Source organism: Rhinatrema bivittatum, unplaced genomic scaffold (assembly GCF_901001135.1).
Source record: "Rhinatrema bivittatum unplaced genomic scaffold, aRhiBiv1.1, whole genome shotgun sequence".
NCBI classification, from domain to species: Eukaryota; Metazoa; Chordata; class Amphibia; order Gymnophiona; family Rhinatrematidae; genus Rhinatrema; species Rhinatrema bivittatum.
In genome coordinates, this window is record NW_021820724.1 from 223,658 (window position 1) to 250,533 (window position 26,876).

General features: G+C 54.5%; 1 protein-coding gene across 1 annotated transcript in view; it reads right to left on the bottom strand.

The window, feature by feature from the left end:
- The window catches only part of LOC115082030 (sterol 26-hydroxylase, mitochondrial-like), a gene marked incomplete at its 5' end in the record, with an annotated part of 39,057 nt that extends 17,646 nt beyond the window's left edge, over positions 1-21,411 (bottom strand). The window contains 2 exons of the mRNA XM_029586287.1: positions 10,262-10,425; positions 21,174-21,411. Of these exons, the coding sequence (XP_029442147.1) occupies positions 10,262-10,425; positions 21,174-21,411 (402 nt within the window). The remainder of the gene's footprint in view (positions 1-10,261; positions 10,426-21,173) is intronic.
- Between the last annotated feature and the right edge of the window lie 5,465 nt (positions 21,412-26,876).

Here is a 26,876-nt window from a genome sequence, read left to right on the forward strand (position 1 = left end):
GTCTTCAGTTCTTTGTTGAGTCTTTGTCTTGTGATCAGTCTTCAGTTCTTCGTCAAGTCTTCATCTTGTGGTCAGTCTTCAGTTCTTTGTTGAGTCTTTGTCTTGTGGTCAGTCTTCGTTTCTTCATCCAAGTCTTCATCTTGTGTTCAGTCTTCAGTTCTTTGTGAGTCTTCATCTTCTGGTCAGTCTTCAATTCTTTGAGTCTTTGTCTTGTGGTCGGTCTTCAGTTCTTCAGTGTCTTCTCCTGCCCACCTGTGCTGTTCCTCACCTCTCTGCCTATCTATCTGTTCCTTTTTCCCTCAGTCAGATCTTTGTTTTTGACTTCGGCTTTGACACTCATCTACGATTGAACTCTGCCTGCCACTGACCACTGCTTGACTCACAACCGTGCTTGAACGCTGCCTGCCTCGACCACCGCCTGTAACCAACCTGCCCCAGGCCCTGGCCTGTGACCCGACCTTCTCCATGGACCTCCAGTTTGCGAGCAGAGGCCCCCACCTAAGTCCTGCCGGCCCCAGCACCCAAGGGCTCAACCTAAGGGGAACGAGGTCTGGTACTGGTGAAGCCGCAGTTGGGCCTCTGTCACAGCCGACAGTGGGGACCTGCAGGTTGTGCCAATAACCTCTTGGCCGAAAGGCCCATGCCCATAACAGAACATGGCCGGAGGGTGAGCGCTTTGACTGGGGGAGGGTGGGATTTGATCCACACTGGCTTCCAGCAGTGGCCTGAGGCCTTGAAACGCTGCGTCTGCGGTCCTGGAGCTACTTTTTAAACCGCCTAAAAGTAGGATGAACATCGGTTTAAACCGAATGCCATCTTTGGGAAAAATGCAGGAATTTATGGGTGAAAATCGGTTTAAAGTGAGAATGAAGGACCCTGTATGTATGGTACTTCAGACTGTAACCCCAACCCGGCGTGCGTGTCCTGCACGGTCGGGGCCATAAAGTTATTTATCGTCTCTTCAGGGCAGGGACCCTGACTAGCTTTGTCTTTGCCTCTTTTCCCCTTGGCTTGGGGATGAAAGGTTTCCTCTCGGGGTGCCAGAGCAGGGGGTGGCTAACCTCCCTTTGGCTATCCCTGGGAGCGGGGCGCTTCCTATTCGTTGTGCGCCGAGGGCCAAGTAACCACGCAGGAGCCACTGGAAGAGCGTCCGACTTAAAGCCTGTACCGTCAGCACCGGCTGGATAACGGCACGGAAAATATCGTACAGAGCCACAGTCTCCTCTCCTCTCCGATAACAACTCCTTAATCTTTTCTACCAGGCAAGGAAACTTCCCACCCGTCTGGACATACAGAGGGTGGCGGTCCCAGCGGGCAGGGAAACCCAAAATATTCCCAGGGCAACCTCTCTGCACCTCGGGAGAAGAGCACAGCAGTGGTGCCCTCCAGGCAGGACGGAGCCCAGGCCCCCAGGGAGGCCAAAGATATAACCAAGGCCAAAATCTGCCACCTTCCTCCCGAGCTGCCCCCAGAGCCCTGCTGTGAACCCTCCGAGCGGGACGTCCATTCCAGCACCTCAGGATCTCTCTCTCTCTCTCCAACGGGCCGATACTGTAAAGCGCGCCGAGCTAAGCGCACTCTTTAATTCAGTTTGGACGCGCGTCCACACCCCCTTATGCAATAATGGGTTTAGCGTGTGCACAACGCGTGTCGAAACCACTCCCCCCCCTCCCCGAAAATAACAGCGCTCGTGACATGCACGGGCAGGCGTTAATGTCTGAGCATCCTCTGACTTAATACTGTAGTGATACAAAGTCAGAGAAACCAAAAGGTAAAAAAAGGAAGACTAAAAAGAAATTTAGAAAAAAAAATGTGCCGGAGGGTCAGGTTAGGGAACGAGACGCTCAGTTTCACAAGCATCCGTCTTCCTAGCCCGTGGCTGTGCACCGTTTAAGAAAACGATGTTCCTAAAACTGAGCGTCCGTTTTCCAAACCCGCAGACAGACAGCTTTCCAGGGGCAGGGAGGCAGCAGGGGCGCGCAGTGGTCCCCAGCGCTGCCTTTTAGCGGGACCCCTCGTTTGCATTCTGTATCGCATGCCCAGGAGAGGGGGCTGTGCGCGTGATCAGAGAGCGGGCGCTGAAATGGACGCGCTTTTTTTACTACTGTATCGGCCCATGACTGCACTAACTACCAGTAACCCGAAAAGGTGCCCAGGTTACAATACATACAGACTGGGCCTGCAATGCATGAGAGGCACTCCTACCATCACCTGCCTGTTATATGTAAGGGAGGTATCCACAGGGTCACACAGAGAGTCGGTGACAGAGCTGGGATTAGAACTGAGGCACAGGGAGATAAAATGACTCATCCCAGGGTCACACAGAGAGTCAGTGACAGAGCTGGGATTAGAAATGAGGCACAGGGAGATAAAGTGACTCACCCCAGGGTCACACAGAGAGTCAGTGACAGAGCTGGGATTAGAACTGAGGCACAGGGAGATAAAGTGACTCATCCCAGGGTCACACAGAGAGTCAGTGACAGAGCTGGGCTTAGAGCTGAGGCACAGGGAGATAAAGTGACTCACCCCAGGGTTACACAGAGAGTCAGTGACAGAGCTGGGATTAGAACTGAGGCACAGGGAGATAAAGTGACTCACCCCAGGGTCACACAGAGAGTCAGTGACAGAGCTGGGATTAGAACTGAGGCACAGGGAGATAAAGTGACTCACCCCAGGGTCACACAGATAGTCAGTGACAGAGCTGGGATTAGAACTGAGGCACAGGGAGATAAAGTGACTCACCCCAGGGTCACACAGATAGTCAGTGACAGAGCTGGGATTAGAACTGAGGCACAGGGAGATAAAGTGACTCACCCCAGGGTCACACAGAGAGTCAGTGACAGAGCTGGGATTAGAACTGAGGCACAAGGAGATAAAGTGACTCACCCCAGGGTCACACACAGAGAGTCAGAGACAGAGCTGGGATTAGAACTGAGGCACAGGGAGATAAAGTGACTCATCCCAGGGTCACACAGATAGTCAGTGACAGAGCTGGGATTAGAACTGAGGCACAGGGAGATAAAGTGACTCACCCCAGGGTCACACAGAGAGTCAGTGACAGAGCTGGGCTTAGAGCTGAGGCACAGGGAGATAAAGTGACTCACCCCAGGGTTACACAGAGAGTCAGTGACAGAGCTGGGATTAGAACTGTGGCACAGGGAGATAAAGTGACTCACCCCAGGGTCACACAGAGAGTCAGTGACAGAGCTGGGATTAGAACTGAGGCACAGGGAGATAAAGTGACTCACCCCAGGGTCACAGAGAGAGTCAGTGACAGAGCTGGGATTAGAACTGAGGCACAGGGAGATAAAGTGACTCACCCCAGGGTCACACAGAGAGTCAGTGACAGAGCTGGATTAGAACTGAGGCACAGGGAGATAAGTGACTCATTCCAGGGTCACACAGAGAGTCAGTGACAGAGCTGGGATTAGAACTGAGGCACAGGGAGATAAAGTGACTCACCCCAGGGTCACACAGATAGTCAGTGACAGAGCTGGGATTAGAACTGAGGCACAGGGAGATAAAGTGACTCACCCCAGGGTCACACAGAGAGTCAGTGACAGAGCTGGGCTTAGAGCTGAGGCACAGGGAGATAAAGTGACTCACCCCAGGGTTACACAGAGAGTCAGTGACAGAGCTGGGATTAGAACTGTGGCACAGGGAGATAAAGTGACTCACCCCAGGGTCACACAGAGAGTCAGTGACAGAGCTGGGATTAGAACTGAGGCACAGGGAGATAAAGTGACTCACCCCAGGGTCACAGAGAGAGTCAGTGACAGAGCTGGGATTAGAACTGAGGCACAGGGAGATAAAGTGACTCACCCCAGGGTCACACAGAGAGTCAGTGACAGAGCTGGGCTTAGAGCTGAGGCACAGGGAGATAAAGTGACTCACCCCAGGGTTACACAGAGAGTCAGTGACAGAGCTGGGATTAGAACTGTGGCACAGGGAGATAAAGTGACTCACCCCAGGGTTACACAGAGAGTCAGTGACAGAGCTGGGATTAGAACTGAGGCACAGGGAGATAAAGTGACTCACCCCAGGGTCACAGAGAGAGTCAGTGACAGAGCTGGGATTAGAACTGAGGCACAGGGAGATAAAGTGACTCACCCCAGGGTCACACAGAGAGTCAGTGACAGAGCTGGATTAGAACTGAGGCACAGGGAGATAAGTGACTCATTCCAGGGTCACACAGAGAGTCAGTGACAGAGCTGGGATTAGAACTGAGGCACAGGGAGATAAAGTGACTCACCCCAGGGTCACACAGATAGTCAGTGACAGAGCTGGGATTAGAACTGAGGCACAGGGAGATAAAGTGACTCACCCCAGGGTCACACAGAGAGTCAGTGACAGAGCTGGGCTTAGAGCTGAGGCACAGGGAGATAAAGTGACTCACCCCAGGGTTACACAGAGAGTCAGTGACAGAGCTGGGATTAGAACTGTGGCACAGGGAGATAAAGTGACTCACCCCAGGGTCACACAGATAGTCAGTGACAGAGCTGGGCTTAGAGCTGAGGCACAGGGAGATAAAGTGACTCACCCCAGGGTCACACAGAGAGTCAGTGACAGAGCTGGGATTAGAACTGAGGCACAGGGAGATAAAGTGACTCACCCCAGGGTCACACAGAGAGTCAGTGACAGAGCTGGGATTAGAACTGAGGCACAGGGAGATAAAGTGACTCACCCCAGGGTCACACAGATAGTCAGTGACAGAGCTGGGATTAGAACTGAGGCACAGGGAGATAAAGTGACTCACCCCAGGGTCACACAGATAGTCAGTGACAGAGCTGGGATTAGAACTGAGGCACAGGGAGATAAAGTGACTCACCCCAGGGTCACACAGAGAGTCAGTGACAGAGCTGGGATTAGAACTGAGGCACAAGGAGATAAAGTGACTCACCCCAGGGTCACACACAGAGAGTCAGAGACAGAGCTGGGATTAGAACTGAGGCACAGGGAGATAAAGTGACTCATCCCAGGGTCACACAGATAGTCAGTGACAGAGCTGGGATTAGAACTGAGGCACAGGGAGATAAAGTGACTCACCCCAGGGTCACACAGAGAGTCAGTGACAGAGCTGGGCTTAGAGCTGAGGCACAGGGAGATAAAGTGACTCACCCCAGGGTTACACAGAGAGTCAGTGACAGAGCTGGGATTAGAACTGTGGCACAGGGAGATAAAGTGACTCACCCCAGGGTTACACAGAGAGTCAGTGACAGAGCTGGGATTAGAACTGAGGCACAGGGAGATAAAGTGACTCACCCCAGGGTCACAGAGAGAGTCAGTGACAGAGCTGGGATTAGAACTGAGGCACAGGGAGATAAAGTGACTCACCCCAGGGTTACACAGAGAGTCAGTGACAGAGCTGGATTAGAACTGAGGCACAGGGAGATAAGTGACCTCATTCCAGGGTCACACAGAGAGTCAGTGACAGAGCTGGGATTAGAACTGAGGCACAGGGAGATAAAGTGACTCACCCCAGGGTCACACAGAGAGTCAGTGACAGAGCTGGGATTAGAACTGAGGCACAGGGAGATAAAGTGACTCACCCCAGGGTCACACAGAGAGTCAGTGACAGAGCTGGGCTTAGAGCTGAGGCACAGGGAGATAAAGTGACTCACCCCAGGGTTACACAGAGAGTCAGTGACAGAGCTGGGATTAGAACTGTGGCACAGGGAGATAAAGTGACTCACCCCAGGGTTACACAGAGAGTCAGTGACAGAGCTGGGATTAGAACTGAGGCACAGGGAGATAAAGTGACTCACCCCAGGGTCACAGAGAGAGTCAGTGACAGAGCTGGGATTAGAACTGAGGCACAGGGAGATAAAGTGACTCACCCCAGGGTCACAGAGAGAGTCAGTGACAGAGCTGGGATTAGAACTGAGGCACAGGGAGATAAAGTGACTCACCCCAGGGTCACAGAGAGAGTCAGTGACAGAGCTGGGATTAGAACTGAGGCACAGGGAGATAAAGTGACTCACCCCAGGGTCACAGAGAGAGTCAGTGACAGAGCTGGGATTAGAACTGAGGCACAGGGAGATAAAGTGACTCATCCCAAGGTCACACAGAGAGTCAGTGACAGAGCTGGGATTAGAGCTGAGGCACAGGGAGATAAAGTGACTCACCCCAGGGTCACACAGAGAGTCAGTGGCAGAGCTGGGATTAGAACTGAGGCACAGGGAGAGAAAGTGACTCACCCAGGGTCACACACAGAGAGTCAGAGACAGAGCTGGGGTTAGAGCTGAGGCACAGGGAGATAAAGTGACTCACCCCAGGGTCACACAGAGAGTCAGTGACAGAGCTGGGATTAGAACTGAGGCACAGGGAGATAAAGTGGACTCATCCCAAGGTCACACAGAGAGTCAGTGACAGAGCTGGGATTAGAACTGAGGCACAGGGAGATAAAGTGACTCACCCCAGGGTCACACAGAGAGTCAGTGATAGAGCTGGGATTAGAACTGAGGCACAGGGGGATAAAGGGACTCATCCCAGGGTCACACAGAGAGTCAGTGACAGAGCTGGGATTAGAACTGAGGCACAGGGGGATAAAGTGACTCACCCCAGGGTCACACAGAGTCAGTGACAGAGCTGGGATTAGAACTGAGGCACAGGGAGATAAAGTGACTCACCCCAGGGTCACACAGAGAGTCAGTGGCAGAGCTGGGATTAGAACTGAGGCACAGGGAGAGAAAGTGACTCACCCAGGGTCACACACAGAGAGTCAGAGACAGAGCTGGGGTTAGAGCTGAGGCACAGGGAGATAAAGTGACTCACCCCAGGGTCACACAGAGAGTCAGTGACAGAGCTGGGATTAGAACTGAGGCACAGGGAGATAAAGTGACTCATCCCAAGGTCACACAGAGAGTCAGTGGCAGAGCTGGGATTAGAACTGAGGCACAGGGAGAGAAAGTGACTCACCCAGGGTCACACACAGAGAGTCAGAGACAGAGCTGGGGTTAGAGCTGAGGCACAGGGAGATAAAGTGACTCACCCCAGGGTCACACAGAGAGTCAGTGACAGAGCTGGGATTAGAACTGAGGCACAGGGAGATAAAGTGACTCATCCCAAGGTCACACAGAGAGTCAGTGACAGAGCTGGGATTAGAACTGAGGCACAGGGAGATAAAGTGACTCACCCCAGGGTCACACAGAGAGTCAGTGACAGAGCTGGGATTAGAACTGAGGCACAAGGAGATAAAGTGACTCACCCCAGGGTCACACACAGAGAGTCAGAGACAGAGCTGGGATTAGAACTGAGGCACAGGGAGATAAAGTGACTCACCCCAGGGTCACACAGAGAGTCAGTGGCAGACCTGGGATTAGAACTGAGGCACAGGGAGATAAAGTGACTCACCCCAGGGTCACACAGAGAGTCGGTGACAGAGCTGGGCTTAGAGCTGAGGCACAGGGAGATAAAGTCACTCACCCCAGGGTCACACAGAGAGTCAGTGGCAGACCTGGGATTAGAACTGAGGCACAGGGAGATAAAGTGACTCACCCCAGGGTCACACAGAGAGTCGGTGACAGAGCTGGGCTTAGAGCTGAGGCACAGGGAGATAAAGTGACTCACCCCAGGGTCACACAGAGAGTCAGTGACAGAGCTGGGATTAGAACTGAGGCACAGGGAGATAACGTGACTCATCCCAGGGTCCCAGAGAGAGTCAGTGACAGAGCTGGGATTAGAACTGAGGCACAGGGAGATAAAGAGACTCACCCCAGGGTCACACAGAGAGTCAGTGACAGAGCTGGGATTAGAACTGAGGCACAGGGAGATAACGTGACTCATCCCAGGGTCCCAGAGAGAGTCAGTGACAGAGCTGGGATTAGAACTGAGGCACAGGGAGATAAAGTGACTCACCCCAGGATCGCACAGAGAGTCAGTGACAGAGCTGGGATTAGAACTGAGGCACAGGGAGATAAAGTGACTCACCCCAGGATCACACAGAGAGCCAGTGACAGAGCTGGGATTAGAACTGAGGCACAGGGAGATAACGTGACTCACCCCAGGATCACACAGAGAGTCAGTGACAGAGCTGGGATTAGAACTGAGGCACAGGGAGATAAAGTGACTCACCCCAGGATCACACAGAGAGTCAGTGACAGAGCTGGGATTAGAACTGAGGCACAGGGAGATAAAGTGACTCACCCCAGGATCACACAGAGAGTCAGTGACAGAGCTGGGATTAGAACTGAGGCACAGGGAGATAAAGTGACTCACCCCAGGTTCACACAGAGAGTCAGTGACAGAGCGGGGATTAGAACTGAGGCACAGGGAGATAAAGTGACTCACCCCAGGTTCACACAGAGAGTCAGTGACAGAGCTGGGGTTAGAACTGAGGCACAGGGAGATAAAGTGACTCACCCCAGGGTCACACAGAGAGTCAGTGACAGAGCTGGGGTTAGAACTGAGGCACAGGGAGATAAAGTGACTCACCCCAGGGTCACACAGAGAGTCAGTGACAGAGCTGGGATTAGAGCTGAGGCACAGGGAGATAAAGTGACTCACCCCAGGGTCACACAGAGAGTCAGAGACAGAGCTGGGATTAGAACTGAGGCACAGGGAGAGAAAGTGACTCACCCCAGGGTCACACAGAGAGTCAGTGACAGAGCGGGGATTAGAACTGAGGCACAGGGAGATAAAGTGACTCACCCCAGGGTCACACAGAGAGTCGGTGACAGAGCTGGGCTTAGAGCTGAGGCACAGGGAGATAAAGTGACTCATCCCAGGGTCCCAGAGAGAGTCAGAGACAGAGCTGGGATTAGAACTGAGGCACAGGGAGATAAAGTGACTCACCCAGGGTCACACAGAGAGTCAGGGGCAGAGCTGGGATTAGAACTGAGGCACAAGGAGATAAAGTGACTCACCCAAGGTCACACAGAGAGTCAGTGTCAGAGCTAGGATTAGAAATAAGGCACAAGGAGATAAAGTGACTCACCCCAGGGTCACAGAGAGAGTCAGTGACAGAGCTGGGATTAGAACTGAGGCACAGGGAGATAAAGTGACTCACCCTAGGGTCCCAGAGAGAGTTAGTGACAGAGCTGGGATTAGAACTGAGGCACAGAGGGATAAAGTGACTCCCCCCAGGGTCCCAGAGTCACTGACAGAGCTGGGATTAGAACTGAGGCACAGGGAGATAAAGTGACTCACCCCAGGGTCACACAGAGAGTCAGTGACAGAGCTGGAATTAGAGCTGAGGCACAGGGAGATAAAGTGACTCACCCCAGGCTCCCAGAGAGTCAGTGGCAGAGCTGGGATTAGAACTGAGGCACAGGGAGATAAAGTGACTCACCCCAGGTTCACACAGAGAGTCAGTGACAGAGCGGGGATTAGAACTGAGGCACAGGGAGATAAAGTGACTCACCCCAGGTTCACACAGAGAGTCAGTGACAGAGCTGGGATTAGAACTGAGGCACAGGGAGATAAAGTGACTCACCCCAGGGTCACACAGAGAGTCAGTGACAGAGCTGGGATTAGAACTGAGGCACAGGGAGATAAAGTGACTCACCCCAGGGTCACACAGAGAGTCAGTGACAGAGCTGGGATTAGAGCTGAGGCACAGGGAGATAAAGTGACTCACCCCAGGGTCACACAGAGAGTCAGTGACAGAGCTGGGATTAGAACTGACGCACAGGGAGATAAAGTGACTCACCCCAGGGTCCCACAGAGAGTCAGTGACAGAGCTGGGATTAGAACTGAGACACAGGGAGATAAAGTGACTCACCCCAGGGTCACACAGAGAGTCAGTGACAGAGCTGGGATTAGAACTGAGGCACAGGGAGATAAAGTGACTCACCCCAGGGTCACACAGAGAGTCAGTGACAGAGCGGGGATTAGAACTGAGGCACAGGGAGATAAAGTGACTCACCCCAGGTTCACACAGAGAGTCAGTGACAGAGCTGGGATTAGAACTGAGGCACAGGGAGATAAAGTTACTCACCCCAGGCTCCCAGAGAGTCAGTGGCAGAGCTGGGATTAGAACTGAGGCACAGGGAGATAAAGTTACTCACCCCAGGTTCACACAGAGAGTCAGTGACAGAGCTGGGATTAGAACTGAGGCACAGGGAGATAAAGTGACTCACCCCAGGTTCACACAGAGAGTCAGTGACAGAGCTGGGATTAGAACTGAGGCACAGGGAGATAAAGTTACTCACCCCAGGCTCCCAGAGAGGGTGTATTCTGACTTCAGACCTGGGCATTCTGCTTTACAGCTCTCTGCTCTGACACTTGGGCCCTTGTTCAGCTCTCTACACGGAGTACATACCGTGTCTATCCCGGCCAGCAGCAGCTCGGCCACACTGCCGTACACCTCCTTGCTGGTCAGCCTGCCGCTGGACAGCAGGTAGGTGAGGTACTCGCCTTCCACCTCCTCTCCGCGCTCCAGCCTCTCCTGCACCTTCTGCATCTTCTTGTCGATCAGTTTCTTTCCTGCACGGAGAAACGTCTCATGAGTTTCTGCTTTCACAATACGGGCATTTAAGTTTCCGGACCCTGAACAGGAGCTCCCAGGAGGACCGAGGTCGCCCTGTGCAGAGCTGAGAATTTCCGGCAGCTCCCTGTCCACCAGCAGGACTGCGGGGTGGGCGTCTCACGGCAAACCCCGCTGCACGGTGAACAGGGCAAGGGGGGGAGCAGGGAGAATCCCGCAGGCCCTGGCACGAGGACAGACGGAAGCCCGGGCTCAAGCCCAGAACACGGCGCACGGAGCTTGAGAGAAATCCCAGGTCCCTCTTGCGCCAGCCGCTGAGGTGCGAGAGCTCCGGGAGTCACCGGAGGGCACCCCAGAGCTGAGAACGGAGCCGGTGCCCTCCAGCGGGGCGAGAGGGGCAGGACTGAATGACTCCCAAACCCGCGCTAAGTCCCCAGTTACCCCCGGCCGTGCCTGTGAATGCAGAACCTGAGCTGGCCACACGATTACAGTGCCACGTGCGGACCATATGCAGAGGACTTTCAGGCGCCTACAGTGTAGTGGAATTTCAGCCCAAATTAGGCCTCCACATCACAGGCTGAAAATTCAGCTTAACTTATGTGACTGAGACTTTAAATTACCAGGGACAGGGCTTCTCCTCCTCCTCCTGAGAGAATACCGAGACCCGCCATCAGTTCACCCCCGGCACCCCTCCCCCCTTCCCTCGTCTAACTACAAACTCCCTAAGATTTTAAGTCGGCTTGGCTGCTGCTCCTTGGTCTTGGTGGCCCGGCTACCACCGAGCCTGTGTCCTGAGCCGGCCATGGGGGCTGCCTGCGTCTCCGCCTGCACCTCCAACGTTTGCCCTTCGTTCTGGCAGCCCCCGCGCTCGCCGCTGAATTGGTGAGGTAGCCAGGGCAGCGGGAAACGCGCTCTGCCGGGTCACACGTCCGCCACGGCCTCACTTTTTTTTTCTGCAACTACGTGGACTGGAAACAGGACCCTGGGCTTGCAGGACTCTTGGATTGACCCAGAACGGCTTCGTCTTATGCTCAGCAGTGACCCTGGGTCACGTGGGCCCCGGGGCCAAATCCTCTCTCTGTCCCACAGCCCTGGGGATCGGATTTTTTCCAACGGGGGTGGGGGGGGGGGGGGGGGGACACTTCTCTCTTCAGTGTGCGCGAGGGATGTGAGCGCCAACAAAGTACTCTGGAGTCTCAGGATGGGGGTGGGGTCCAGATAAAACTTTGCTACAGAACTTCTTCAGAACAACTTTGTGGCGCTGAACCCGTCTGATACAGAAAATTGTTATCACAAACTCTCCGCCTCTCCTTCATCCGTGCAGGTGCCCCCTCCCTCGGCAGATGGAGGCAGGAAAGAGCTCGGCCTCCAGGGCACGGAAAAGTAAGAGCCTGGGACAGGAGGATCCAGAAAATCAGGAAAACTCAGCGCATCTCCCAACCTCAGCTCTGCTGCGCAGGGTGAAGGCGCCGGATGGGGCTTCCCAAAGGCTCTTCCTCTCACTTCTCCTTCTCCAGGCTGACGCACGGGATCTTCTGAATGAGCAGGGAGCAATCGGCTCCTCTCATTTCCCCCCACTCTAGGGCAGGAGCGGGGTGGGGAAACAAAGCCTTTGCGCAGAGGGAGGTCTCCTGCGGCAGGAGACGGAGCGGGCAGAATCTTCCCCTATCCTGGACACCCCAGAGAAGGGACTTTCCCCCGCCGTGCCCTCCCCCAGGCAAGAACCAGGGCTCTCAGCAGAATCTCAGGAGCCGAACTCTGGAAGCAGCTCCACCGGACAGGCTGCGGCCTGGATAGGGTCACAGCCCCAGCTACAAACAACGTAAAAGCCTCCTCCTGCCTCCAAACTCCTCCACGCAACACTGCCACTGCCACTGCCACTGCCACACGCACCTGGGATGCAACCTGCTTTTATACAGGCGGGACGGGGGGGAGGCTGGCCACTCACTGGGGGTGCGCACTCCTCCCTCCACTGCCTGAGCTTACTCGTACCTGAAAGGCTGGGAGCTAGGGGTATCTAGAGGGGACCCCCCCCCCCCCAAAGGGTCATCGCACAAGGATCCTTCAGGTTTGCCCCACGCATTCTCAGCGTCTGCTACTATTTTAGACTCCAGCACCTGCTCCGGGAGGGCGTTCCACACATCCGTCACCTCTTCTGTGACAAGACACTTCCCGGTGTTACTCCTGAGCCCGCTCCCCCTTCAAGCCCCATTTCCTGAACACACCCAGATCAGTCCAGACGAGCGGGTTCATTCATCTCTACCTGTGGATGGAGGCAGAGCGCAAAACCTTGGGACACTGCTACATATCCGAGAATGCCACCTGCAGTCCCTCGGTATTTCTCTGCCTCCAGCACTCGGGAGAGGTGCAAAGCCTGCAGTCCTGACTGATCTGGAGTTTCGGACATTCGGTGCTCCCCCAGGTGCCAGGTCCCTGTGGCGAGCCATCCCTCGGGTCGAGCCGGGCGGTTGTAGCCCAAAGGTCCCGGGGCCACTGATAGTCAGAGGGCTGGCTCCCTCTGTGGGCTCTGAAGTCCCCTCCTGTTCGCTTTTGGCTCGCCTTCAGGAAAGTAGCCCCTTCAGGGGTTTTATGTTCTGTTTCTTCTTTTGTGCTTAGTTAAAAAAAAAAAAGTGAAAGCAGCCTCTTTGCAGGCTCTGAGCTGGGCAGCCAAGTCAAGTGGCCTGCATGGCAGCTCCGGGAGAGACCGACTCCGGAGATTTCGGTGGGTGCAGGGGGGAGCGGCTCGTACTGGAGCAGCAGACAGTTCTCCGGTGGGGAATAACTCTCTCGGGGTGCCCTTTTCGATGCGGCTGGCCACGCGCACGTTTCCCGCCTCTGCCTTCTCGGCTGCGCGCCGACGGGAACTGAGCTGCAGCGCGTTTTCTTTCAGTTTGCTGGCGGCGGCCACGTGCTGCGCCCCTTCCTCTGCCGGTTTTTCTCCGTCTGGCAGCGAGGTGGAGAGGAGTCGGCCCGATGTCTGACAAGTCCTGGGTGGAAGTCTGTAAGGCCTGCGGCGTTTGGTCAGCGTGCTAGAGCTCCCTTTCCCTGTGCATGGTTTGTGTCATGGCGGGGGAGGGGGGGTTCCTCCGCTAAGAGTCTGAAGTCCAGGTGGTCCTCACGGTGGGGCCCCAGATACCCGGTCCCACTTTGGTGGAGGGGGACCTCGGACAGGGGGCCCAGTCCATCTGGGGATCCGGGGACTACCCTCGCCTCTCTTTCCTGCAGTTCAGCGGAATGAGGAGGAGGATGCGGAGTCCAACCCCAGTACTTCAGAGGGGACTTCTGGGGGCCCAAGGGGGTTTTCTCCTGAATTTGTCCTCTTCATGCATGAAGCTTTCCTGGCTCGGGAAGAAGGAAAAAGGAGGCTTAAGGAGAGGTCTGCAGGTCCCTCCAAGAGACCTCGGAGGACTTATTGGGGTCCTTCAGGAAGTGCTCACAAGGATCGGGGGTCCCTGTTCCACGTGAGTGGGCTCAGATCGAGGAGATCTAGATGATTCCAAGGAGCCTCTGGGCTATGGTGACTCCTCGCCCGTAGTGGATCCGGATGGGGATCCGGATAAGATGTAGCACTCGGACCCTGATTGCCCTAAGGATGTGGTCGAGGGACCTGATGCGGATGGAGATGACCCTTGTGTGGTCTGCCTTTTTAAGAAGAAGGCACTTCGGCCTCTTATTCCCCAGGTGTTGGAGGAATTAGGGGTGAAGCTCACTCAAGAGCAGTCTGATAGTGAGGGAGTTAATCAGGTTCTGGATGGTCTTCGGGGGCCACCCAGTGCTTTTTCCATTCTGAAGAAGATCCAGAAGCTAATTAGCTGGGAGTGGGACTCTCCAGAAGCTGTCTTGAAGGTTGGGAGAGTGATGGCGAAACTTTATCCCTTCCTACATGAGCAGTTGGATCGCCTTAAAACGCCTAAGGTGGATGCCGCGGTGTCCACAGTCGCTAAGAAGACCATGATCCCAGTAGCAGGAGCTGCTGCTCTGAGGGATGTTCAGGACCTCAAGTTGGAGATTCAGCTCAAGTGGATTTTTGAGGTGCCAGCCCTCAATCTCCACGTGGCGGTTTGTGCCAGCCTGATGCAGCGAGCCTGTTTATGTTGGATTCAAAAGCCACAGGAACAGGTGTCCTCGAGGGTGCATTCCCCTTCCCAAGCGACTCGTCTTGAGGCGGGAGTGGCGTATGTGGCAGATGCCTTGTATGACCTGGCACGTACCATGGGATGGAGCACGGTTTTCAGTGGTGGCAGCAGGATGGCTTCCGTGGCTGCGTAATTGGTCAGCGGATATGTTGTCCAAATCTCAGTTATGTAATCCTCCCTTTAAAGGCAAGCTTCTGTTCGGGAAAGACCTCGATCAGCTCATGAAATCCCTGGGAGAAACTAAGGGCAAGAGGCTACCGGAGGATGAGAAGAATGTCAAGAAACTCTTCTCCTCCTGACCCCGTTTTCGTGAGACAAGGAGCTTTCGGTCTGGAAGGGGCCCTGCGTTCTCGGGTTTTAAGCAGACTTCAAGTCGGCAGCAGTCCTTTCGGGCTACTGGAAAGTCCAATAGAGGCGGAGCTGGTCAGGGAACTGGTGGAAATAAGCCTGCCCAATAAAGTCAGGCAGGTCCACTTCTCGCAGTCAGCGATCGGAGGCAGGGGTCTCGCTTTTAAGAAGAGTGGACCAAGATTACCTCCGATCAGTGGGACGGTTATGCCTTAGAACTTTCTCGACCACTCAGGCAGGCTTTTCTGGAATCGCATTGTGTTTCCCAAAACAAGCGGGAAGCGATAGAGGGGACGCATTGAAGATTGATGAGTCTAGAGGCTACAGTCCCGGTCCCACGGAGCAAACAAGGTCAGGGAAGGTGCTCCATCTATTTTGTAGTTCCAAAAAAGAGGGCACCTTTCGCCCCATCTTGAATCTGCAAAAGGTAAATTGGAGTTTGCGGGTACCACGTTTCCGGATGGAAACGCTGCGCAGTGATTTCGGTGGTCCTAAAGGAAAGTTCCTGGCATCTCTGGATCTCACCGAGGCTTATCTGCATATTCCCATTCGTCAGGACCACCAGACATTTCTCCAGTTCAAAGCGCTGGGTCAGTATTTTTAGTTTCGGGCTTTTCCCTTCGGGTTAGCCGCGGCGCCTCGAACCTTCACAAAGGGGATGGTGGTGGTAGCAGCGGCCTTGAGAAGGGAGGGGGTGTTGCTACATGCACACCTGGATGATTTGCTCATCCGGGCGAAGACGGAGGACAAGTGCTCTTGTTCAGTGCACCGAATAATGTCTCTTCTGTGTTCGCTGGGATGGGCGATCAATCTGGCAAAGAGTCACCTGGTGCCGTCTCAATCCCTGGATTATATGGGAGCTCGATTCAATACCCTGAATCGCAGAGTGTACCTGAGAGCCGACAGGGTGGCCAAGCTGCAGAGTCAAATAAGTCACCTGCTCCACCTCCCTGTACCGAAGGTCTGGGATTACTTAAAAGTGCTGAGCTCTACGGCCTCAATGTTGGAGTTGGTGTTGTAGGCATTTGCTCACATGCGCCCGCTGCAGAAGGCATTATTATCCCGCTGGAATCCCCTGTCAGAACAGTATTTTCTCCCGTTGCCTCTCCTGAAGGAAGCAAGGTTCAGCCTAGCGTGGTGGTGGTCGAGGAGTAATTTGGAGAAAGGAATGGAACCTCGAAGTCCCAGATTGGGTGGTGGTGACCACAGATGCCAGTCTCAAAGGCTGGAGAGCAGTGTGTCTAGGTCGGTCGGCTCAGGGCCTTTGGTCGATGGCGGAGCAGTCCTGATCCATCAATCGTCTGGAGACGAGGGCAGTGCGCAGAGCTCTTGAAGCATTCCTGCCACTGGTCCAAGGTCGAATGGTGCGAGTGTTTTTGGACAATGCGACAACGGTGGCCTACATCAATCACTAAGGTGGAACCAAGAATCCCACTGTGGCTTGGGAGGCCCAGTTGTTGTTTGTGTGGGCGGAGCATCATCTCGAGGGGATTGCAGCTTCCCACGTTGCAGGAGTAGACTTTCTAAGCCGGCAACAGTTGGACCCAGAGGAGTGGGAACTGTCCCCGGAAGATGTCTGAATCGCTCAACCATATCCCCATCTTTTTCCTCTCTTCTAGGGTTTACATGTCAGGTCTTCATAACTCATCTCGTTTTGCACCCCTCCTCTGCAGCACCTCCACCCGTCTCTATCCTTTCAGAGGTTCGGCCTCCAGAACTGGACGGAAATCTCCAGGCGAGGCTTCACCAGCGATCTGTATGCAGGCATTAGCACCTCCCTCTCCTCTGCTGGTTATTCCTCCCCCGTGCACCCTGATGCCCCTTTGGCTCTGGTAACCACCTCACAGTTTCATTACCTTGAAATCATTTGATTTCTTAACCCACGATCTCTCTCCAAGTTGGCACACATCAGTATCTAACTCCCTACAGATTGTGTATCACTCCTCTGGATTTCTGCCTTGCAAAAGCAAAGTTATGCAGTTTACAGGCTTGAAACTTTACTGCTGAGCAGGCAAACACTCCTTAAATTTTATCAGATCACTTCTCATTCCATCTACTCCACCAGGAGACTACGTGAGAACTACAGAATAAAGGCAGAACCTGACCTATATACTCAATTACCCCCAGCGTACCTCCGATGGGCACTACAGAATGAATGCAGAACCTGATCTATATACTCAATTACCCCTAGCGAACCTCCGATGGGCACTACAGAATGAATGCAGAACCTGACCTATATACTCAATTACCCCCAGCGTACCTCCGATGGGCACTACAGAATGAATGCAGAACCTGACCTATACACTCAATTACCCCCAGCGAACCTCCGATGGGCACTACAGAATGAATGCAGAACCTGACCTATATACTCAATTACCCCCAGCGTACCTCCGATGGGCACTACAGAATGAATGCAGAACCTGACCTATACACTCAATTACCCCCAGCGAACCTCCGATGGGCACTACAGAATGAATGCAGAACCTGATCTATATACTCAGTTACCCCCAGCGTACCTCCGAGGGGCACTACAGAATGAATGCAGAACCTGACCTATACTCAATTACCCCCAGCGTACCTCCGATGGGCACTACAGAATGAATGCAGAACCTGATCTATATACTCAATTACCCCCAGCGTACCTCCGATGGGCACTACAGAATGAATGCAGAACCTGTCCTATATACTCAATTACCCTCGGCGTACCTCCGATGGGCACTACAGAATGAATGCAGAACCTGACCTATATACTCAATTACCCCCAGCGTACCTCCGATGGGCACTACAGAATGAATGCAGAACCTGACCTATACACTCAATTACCCCCAGCGAACCTCCGATGGGCACTACAGAATGAATGCAGAACCTGACCTATATACTCAATTACCCCCAGCGTACCTCCGATGGGCACTACAGAATGAATGCAGAACCTGACCTATACACTCAATTACCCCCAGCGAACCTCCGATGGGCACTACAGAATGAATGCAGAACCTGATCTATATACTCAGTTACCCCCAGCGTACCTCCGAGGGGCACTACAGAATGAATGCAGAACCTGACCTATACTCAATTACCCCCAGCGTACCTCCGATGGGCACTACAGAATGAATGCAGAACCTGATCTATATACTCAATTACCCCCAGCGTACCTCCGATGGGCACTACAGAATGAATGCAGAACCTGTCCTATATACTCAATTACCCTCGGCGTACCTCCGATGGGCACTACAGAATGAATGCAGAACCTGTCCTATATACTCAGTTACCTCCAGCGTACCTCCGATGGGCACTACAGAATGAATGCAGAACCTGTCCTATATACTCAATTACCCCCAGCGTACCTCCGATGGGCACTACAGAATGAATGCAGAACCTGTCCTATATACTCAATTACCCTCGGCGTACCTCCGATGGGCACTACAGAATGAATGCAGAACCTGTCCTATATACTCAATTACCCTCGGCGTACCTCCGATGGGCACTACAGAATGAATGCAGAACCTGATCTATATACTCAATTACCCCCAGCGTACCTCCGATGGGCACTACAGAATGAATGCAGAACCTGATCTATATACTCAATTACCCCCAGCGTACCTCCGATGGGCACTACAGAATGAATGCAGAACCTGTCCTATATACTCAGTTACCTCCAGCGTACCTCCGATGGGCACTACAGAATGAATGCAGAACCTGTCCTATATACTCAATTACCCCCAGCGTACCTCCGATGGGCACTACAGAATGAATGCAGAACCTGTCCTATATACTCAATTACCCTCGGCGTACCTCCGATGGGCACTATAGAATGAATGCAGAACCTGTCCTATATACTCAATTACCCTCGGCGTACCTCCAATGGGCACTACAGAAAGAATGCAGAACCTGATCTATATACTCAATTACCCCCGGCGTACCTCCGATGGGCACTACAGAATGAATGCAGAACCTGATCTATATACTCAATTACCCCCAGCGTACCTCCGATGGGCACTACAGAATGAATGCAGAACCTGTCCTATATACTCAATTACCCCCAGCGTACCTCCGATGGGCACTACAGAATGAATGCAGAACCTGTCCTATATACTCAATTACCCTCGGCGTACCTCCGATGGGCACTACAGAATGAATGCAGAACCTGTCCTATATACTCAATTACCCTCGGCGTACCTCCGATGGGCACTACAGAATGAATGCAGAACCTGATCTATATACTCAATTACCCCCAGCGTACCTCCGATGGGCACTACAGAATGAATGCAGAACCTGACCTATATACTCAGTTACCCCCAGCGTACCTCCGAGGGGCACTACAGAATGAATGCAGAACCTGATCTATATACTCAATTACCCCCAGCGTACCTCCGATGGGCACTACAGAATGAATGCAGAACCTGTCCTATATACTCAGTTACCCCCAGCGTACCTCCGAGGGGCACTACAGAATGAATGCAGAACCTGATCTATATACTCAATTACCCCCAGCGTACCTCCGAGGGGCACTACAGAATGAATGCAGAACCTGTCCTATATACTCAGTTACCTCCAGCGTACCTCCGATGGGCACTACAGAATGAATGCAGAACCTGTCCTATATACTCAGTTACCCCCAGCGTACCTCCGATGGGCACTACAGAATGAATGCAGAACCTGTCCTATATACTCAATTACCCTCGGCGTACCTCCGATGGGCACTACAGAATGAATGCAGAACCTGATCTATATACTCAATTACCCTCGGCGTACCTCAGATGGGCACTACAGAATGAATGCAGAACCTGATCTATATACTCAATTACCCTCGGCGTACCTCAGATGGGCACTACAGAATGAATGCAGAACCTGATCTATATACTCAATTACCCCCAGCGTACCTCCGATGGGCACTACAGAATGAATGCAGAACCTGTCCTATATACTCAATTACCCTCGGCGTACCTCCGATGGGCACTACAGAATGAATGCAGAACCTGATCTATATACTCAATTACCCTCGGCGTACCTCAGATGGGCACTACAGAATGAATGCAGAACCTGACCTATATACTCAATTACCCTCGGCGTACCTCCGATGGGCACTACAGAATGAATGCAGAACCTGATCTATATACTCAATTACCCTCGGCGTACCTCAGATGGGCACTACAGAATGAATGCAGAACCTGATCTATATACTCAATTACCCTCGGCGTACCTCCGATGGGCACTACAGAATGAATGCAGAACCTGTCCTATATACTCAGTTACCCTCAGCGTACCTCCGATGGGTCGCTTCCTCTTTCTCTGCTGTCATGCTATGGTCACTGTGCTACTATGAATCTCTCTTTTATCGCCAGCCCCCTGCAGCCATTGCTTTCTCTTTTGATTTTCGAGGGTTTATGCTGGAGACCATTTGTTTCCCGGGAAGAGGAATGCAAAGCCAGAGATGAGCTGAGCCTGCCGCTCCTCCTGACCTATCTTCATCAGAGGGAGGAGCAACTTTGTTCAGTTTATTTTGTCCTTTCAAGCTGTGGGTTACTAGGAGATCGGGCGTAAATATGAGTTTTGTTTATTCTGATCGTGTAATGCCGGTGGCGCGGGCAGTGCCGTCGCACTGCGTCCCTCCCCTTAAACGTGCATTCAGTGACCAGGCCCGCGAGCCCCTGCGTCTTTAGGGTGGCGAGGCCCGTGGGAGAGCAGCACTCAAGACAGCGCCGTGGGGATGGGGAAGGGTCTGCCAGCTTTCTGACCAATGCCCTTAGGCGACTGCCTACACTGTTAAGTGGCAAATGCAGGCCTGCCCAGGGCCAAATATGCCCTCTCTCCAGCTCCCCGCACCCCAGCCTTGTGGGGTCTGCTGTGCTTCTTGGCCAGTGGCCTCCTTGCGGGTCCTTGGCCCCTGCAGGGAGCTGTGACCTCTGACAGGCACATTCACTCGCTGCAAAACCGGCTAAGGACCCGCACTCTCTCCAGCTCCCACCACCACCCGCACTCTCTCCAGCTCCCACCACCACCACCACCGGCTAAGGACCTGCACTCTCTCCAGCTCCCACCACCACCCGCACTCTCTCCAGCTCCCACCACCACCACCGGCTAAGGACCCGCACTCTCTCCAGCTCCCACCACCACCCGCACTCTCTCCAGCACCCACCACCACCACCGGCTAAGGACCCACACTCTCTCCAGCTCCCACCGCCACCCGCACTCTCTCCAGCTCCCACCACCACCCGCACTCTCTCCAGCTCCCACCACCACCACCACCGCTGCCTCTGCCTCACCGAAAGCAAAGATGGTGTCCCAGCCCTCCATGTAGCGGCTCCAGTAGGGCAGCAGGTTCCTGGTCCACTTGGGTAGGAAGGTGGCATAGACGGAATTCTTCAGCATGAGGCCGACGGAGCTGATGAACCTCTGAGTCTCCGGCGGGATCTGCTTTTCCAGGCAGCCCATGCGCGTCTCGAAGAGGATGGCGGAGATCCCTGGAGTGGGGGGGTGACAGGAAGACCAGCGGGTTAGGGTCTGCAGGAGGGGGAGCAGGTGGAAAAGCAAGTGGGCAAAACGCGGCTGTCAGTGCGAAAGAGAGGCCTGCCCGAGCCTGCAGGGTGCGTAGGAAAAAGTTAGTTTGGGTCACTCACATCTGATCTGGCCGTACTTCCTATAGGCAGGGTTATATTCCAGGCGCTGGGAAGATACGGAGCTTATCTTTAATCTTATTAGCACACAAACTGTGTATAAATCTCTCACTAGCATTAATGTCCAGCGGAGATGAATCCTGCACAATAAAACAGGTTATAAGGGTCACGGAGGTTCGGGAATTGCTGAGGTGAGGAGCTGGAGGAGCAGCCGGGGAAGGAGACGGGGGTAACGCACATGGACACACGACTTTTACAAGATTAATGCATCTGTTTGAGGAGAGAACAGTCCTGAAAGTTCATAAACAGCTGTTCCCGTCACCACTGATACTCTGCTGGCATTAAGACTGTATCTGTGCACAAACTATCTCCCAGAATCATCTGCAATACAACACTTCAGAAACCTCCAAACCAAACCTGGCCCAGCGACCCACAGCACCACAAACGGGCATAAGGTAACTCTGCAAACCCTGAAGAGCAGATATTCAAGGGTCACTGTCTAAGTAGGTCAGCTGAATAAGACTCTCACCTCGCCTGACCTCCACCTGCCTCTGACCCTTGCCTGGACTCTCACCTCGCCTGACCTCCACCTGCCTCTGACCCTTGCCTGGACTCTCACCTCGCTGGACCTCCTCCTGCCTCCGACCCTTGCCTGGACTCTCACCTCGTCTGACCTCCTCCTCCTGCCTCCGACCCTTGCCTGGACTCTCACCTCGTCTGACCTCCTCCTCCTGCCCTCCGACCCTTGCCTGGACTCTCACCTCGTCTGACCTCCTCCTCCTGCCTCCGACCCTTGCCTGGACTCTCACCTCGTCTGACCTCCTCCTCCTGCCTCCGACCCTTGCCTGGACTCTCACCTCGTCTGACCTCCTCCTCCTGCCTCCGACCCTTGCCTGGACACTCACCTCACCTGACCTCCTCCTGCCTCCAATCCTTGCCTGGACTCTCAACTCACCTGACCTCCTCCTGCCTCTGACCCTTGCCTGGACTCTCACTATGCCTAACCACAACCTGCCTCTGACCCTTGCCTGGACTCTCACCTCACCTGACCTCCTCCTCCTGCCTCTGACCCTTGCCTGGACTCTCACCTTGCCTGACCTCCTGCCTCTGACCCTTGCCTGGACTCTCACCTTGCCTGACCTCCTCCTCCTGCCTCTGACCCTTGCCTGGACTCTCACTATGCCTAACCACAACCTGCCTCTGACCCTTGCCTGGACTCTCACCTTGCCTGACCTCCTGCCTCTGACCGTTGCCTGGACTCTCACCTCGCCTGACCTCCTGTCTCTGACCCTTGCCTGGACTCACACTATGCCTGACCGCAGTCTGCTTGCGACCATTGTCTGGACTCTCACCTCGCCTGACCTCCTCCTGCCTCTGACCCTTGCCTGGACTCTCACCTCACCTGACCGCAGCCTGCTTCTGACCCTTGCTGGACTCTCACCTTGCCTGACCTCCTCCTGCCTCCAACCCTTGCCTGGACTCTCACCTCACCTGACCTCCTCCTGCCTCCAACACTTGCCTGGACTCTCACCTCACCTGACCTCCTCCTGCCTCCGACCCTTGCCTGGACTCTCACCTCGCCTGACCGCAGCCTGCCTCTGACCCTTGCCTGGACTCTCACCTCGCCTGACCTCTTCCTGCCTCTGACCCTTGCCTGGAATCTCACCTCGCCTGACCTCCTCCTGCCTCTGACCCTTGCCTGGACTCTCACCTCACCTGACCACAGTCTGCTTGCGACCATTGTCTGGACTCTCACCTCGCCTGACCTCCTCCTGCCTCTGACCCTTGCCTGGACTCTCACCTCGCCTGACCGCAGCCTGCTTCTGACCCTTGCTGGACTCTCACCTCACCTGACCTCCTCCTGCCTCTGACCCTTGCCTGGACTCTCACCTCGCCTGACCGCAGCCTGCTTCTGATCCTTGCTGGACTCTCACCTTGCCTGACCTCCTCCTGCCTCCAACACTTGCCTGGACTCTCACCTCACCTGACCTCCTCCTGCCTCTGACCCTTGCCTGGACTCTCACCTCACCTGACCGCAGCCTGCTTCTGACCCTTGCTGGACTCTCACCTTGCCTGACCTCCTCCTGCCTCCAACCCTTGCCTGGACTCTCCACCTCACCTGACCTCCTCCTGCCTCCAACACTTGCCTGGACTCTCACCTCACCTGACCTCCTCCTGCCTCCGACCCTTGCCTGGACTCTCACCTCGCCTGACCGCAGCCTGCCTCTGACCCTTGCCTGGACTCTCACCTCGCCTGACCTCTTCCTGCCTCTGACCCTTGCCTGGAATCTCACCTCGCCTGACCTCCTCCTGCCTCTGACCCTTGCCTGGACTCTCACCTCACCTGACCACAGTCTGCTTGCGACCATTGTCTGGACTCTCACCTCGCCTGACCTCCTCCTGCCTCTGACCCTTGCCTGGACTCTCACCTCGCCTGACCGCAGCCTGCTTCTGACCCTTGCTGGACTCTCACCTCACCTGACCTCCTCCTGCCTCTGACCCTTGCCTGGACTCTCACCTCGCCTGACCGCAGCCTGCTTCTGATCCTTGCTGGACTCTCACCTTGCCTGACCTCCTCCTGCCTCCAACACTTGCCTGGACTCTCACCTCACCTGACCTCCTCCTGCCTCTGACCCTTGCCTGGACTCTCACCTCACCTGACCGCAGCCTGCTTCTGACCCTTGCTGGACTCTCACCTTGCCTGACCTCCTCCTGCCTCCACCCTTGCCTGGACTCTCACCTCACCTGACCTCCTCCTGCCTCCAACACTTGCCTGGACTCTCACCTCACCTGACCTCCTCCTGCCTCCGACCCTTGCCTGGACTCTCACCTCGCCTGACCGCAGCCTGCCTCTGACCCTTGCCTGGACTCTCACCTCGCCTGACCTCTTCCTGCCTCTGACCCTTGCCTGGAATCTCACCTCGCCTGACCTCCTCCTGCCTCTGACCCTTGCCTGGACTCTCACCTCACCTGACCACAGTCTGCTTGCGACCATTGTCTGGACTCTCACCTCGCCTGACCTCCTCCTGCCTCTGACCCTTGCCTGGACTCTCACCTCGCCTGACCGCAGCCTGCTTCTGACCCTTGCTGGACTCTCACCTCGCCTGACCTCCTCCTGCCTCTGACCCTGCCTGGACTCTCACCTCGCCTGACCGCAGCCTGCTTCTGATCCTTGCTGGACTCTCACCTTGCCTGACCTCCTCCTGCCTCCAACACTTGCCTGGACTCTCACCTCACCTGACCTCCTCCTGCCTCCGACCCTTGCCTGGACTCTCACCTCGCCTGACCGCAGCCTGCCTCTGACCCTTGCCTGGACTCTCACCTCGCCTGACCTCCTCCTGCCTCTGACCCTTGCCTGGAATCTCACCTCGCCTGACCTCCTCCTGCCTCTGACCCTTGCCTGGACTCTCACCTCACCTGACCGCAGCCTGCTTCCGACCCTTGCCTGGACTCTCACTATGCCTGACCACCTCCTGCCTCTGACCCTTGCCTGGACTCTCACTACGCCTGACCACCTCCTGCCTCTGACTCCTGCCTGGACTCTCACCTCGCCTGACCTCCTCCTGCCTCTGACCCTTGCCTGGACTCTCACCTTTCCTGACCTCCTCCTGCCTCCGCCCTTGCCTGGACTCTCACCTTTCCTGACCGCAGCCTGCCTCTGACCCTTGCCTGGACCTCTCACCTCGCCTGACCTCCTCCTGCCTCCGACCCTTGCCTGGACTCTCACTATGCCTTGACCGCAGCCTGCCTCTGACCCTTGCCTGTCCTTGGACCACGTCCTTAGTCATGTGCAGAGACCTTGCCTAAGTCCTGCCAGATCCGACACCCAAAGGCCCAACCCAAGGGGCATGTGGATGGCAAAAGTGAAGCTCCGGTCTTCGGTCTCCACTTTGCTGGGTCTGCCTGCTGGCAGTGAGAACCTGCAGCTAATCTCACCCCAGTCCACGGATCCATAGATACACCTTTAGGTCTGCTATTGAGCAGGTCTAACTTATCCAGTTAACTTAACTGTGTAAGTTTGAATATCGACACTTATTTGGCCAAGTCAACTAGATAAGTAACTCTTCCCTCAAACACCCAATTCACGCCAAGCTGGTGAAGCAATTACCCAGCTCAGTCCTGACCACTGAATGGAACCAGTTATTCAGCCACCACCACTTATCCAGCTAAGTCTCCAATATATGCAAATTTATCTCATGCATAGTCACTGTGGAGGTCCAGAAAACCCACTATGGCTAACAGCTTTGATCCCTGATCTGAAATCTCAGATTTCTGAGAAGAGAGAGGCAATGTTAATAATGTTACCAAATTACAGGTAGGCAAGAGGAGACATTGCAATAAGGTGATTCATTCAAGCTCACAGACAGCCAGAGTCAGAGCTGGGATTAGAGCTGAGGCACAGGGAGATAAAGTGACTCACCCCAGGGTCACACAGAGAGTCAGTGGCAGAGCTGGGATTAGAACTGAGGCACAGGGAGATAAAGTGACTCACCCCAGGGTCACACAGAGAGTCAGTGGCAGAGCTGGGATTAGAACTGAGGCACAGGGAGATAAGTGACTCATTCCAGCATCACGCAGAGAGTCAATGACAGAGCTGGAATTAGAGCTGAGGCACAGGGAGATAAAGTGACTCACCCCAGGGTCACACAGAGAATGAGTGACAGAGCTGGGATTAGAGCTGAGGCACAGGGAGATAAAGTGACTCATCCCAGGGTCACACAGAGTTAGTGGCAGAGCTGGGATTAGAACTGAGGCACAGGGAGATAAAGTGACTCACCCCAGGGTCACACAGAGTCAGTGGCAGAGCTGGGATTAGAGCTGAGGCACAGGGAGGTAAAGTGACTCACCCCAGGGTCACACAGAGAGTCAGTGGCAGAGCTGGGATTAGAACTGAGGCACAGGAGAGAGAGGTCTGGATTTGTCAATAGACACATTAGGCCTGTGCCCAGGACAGAAAGATTGTGGAGGTAGCAGTCCAGCTGAACATTTACTGTGTCTGAGCTGCACTAAACCTCTCATCAGAGTACAACCCTGTGCTTCCTGCTCTAACTATTTCCCTCCCAGGCAGAAAGGAGAGAACAGGCCTGGTGGGGTTGAGGCTGGAGCAGAGCCTAGAAAACCTGTTCTGGTCTTTAATTCAGTGCCTCCCTCCATGTCTTGTGCAAGATGGGGGGGGGAACAGCTAAAACCTAAACCAGTGACTGCCCCCGGGGTCAGAAAGTCAGCGGCAGAGCTGAGACTGAACTCGTAAGTCCACAGCATTCTTAGCTGAAGGGTGGTCTCCTTGCCTGACCCCATCCTGCGGTGCACGGTGCCTGCAGCTCTTCCTGCGAGTCCCTTGGAGTTACTCTC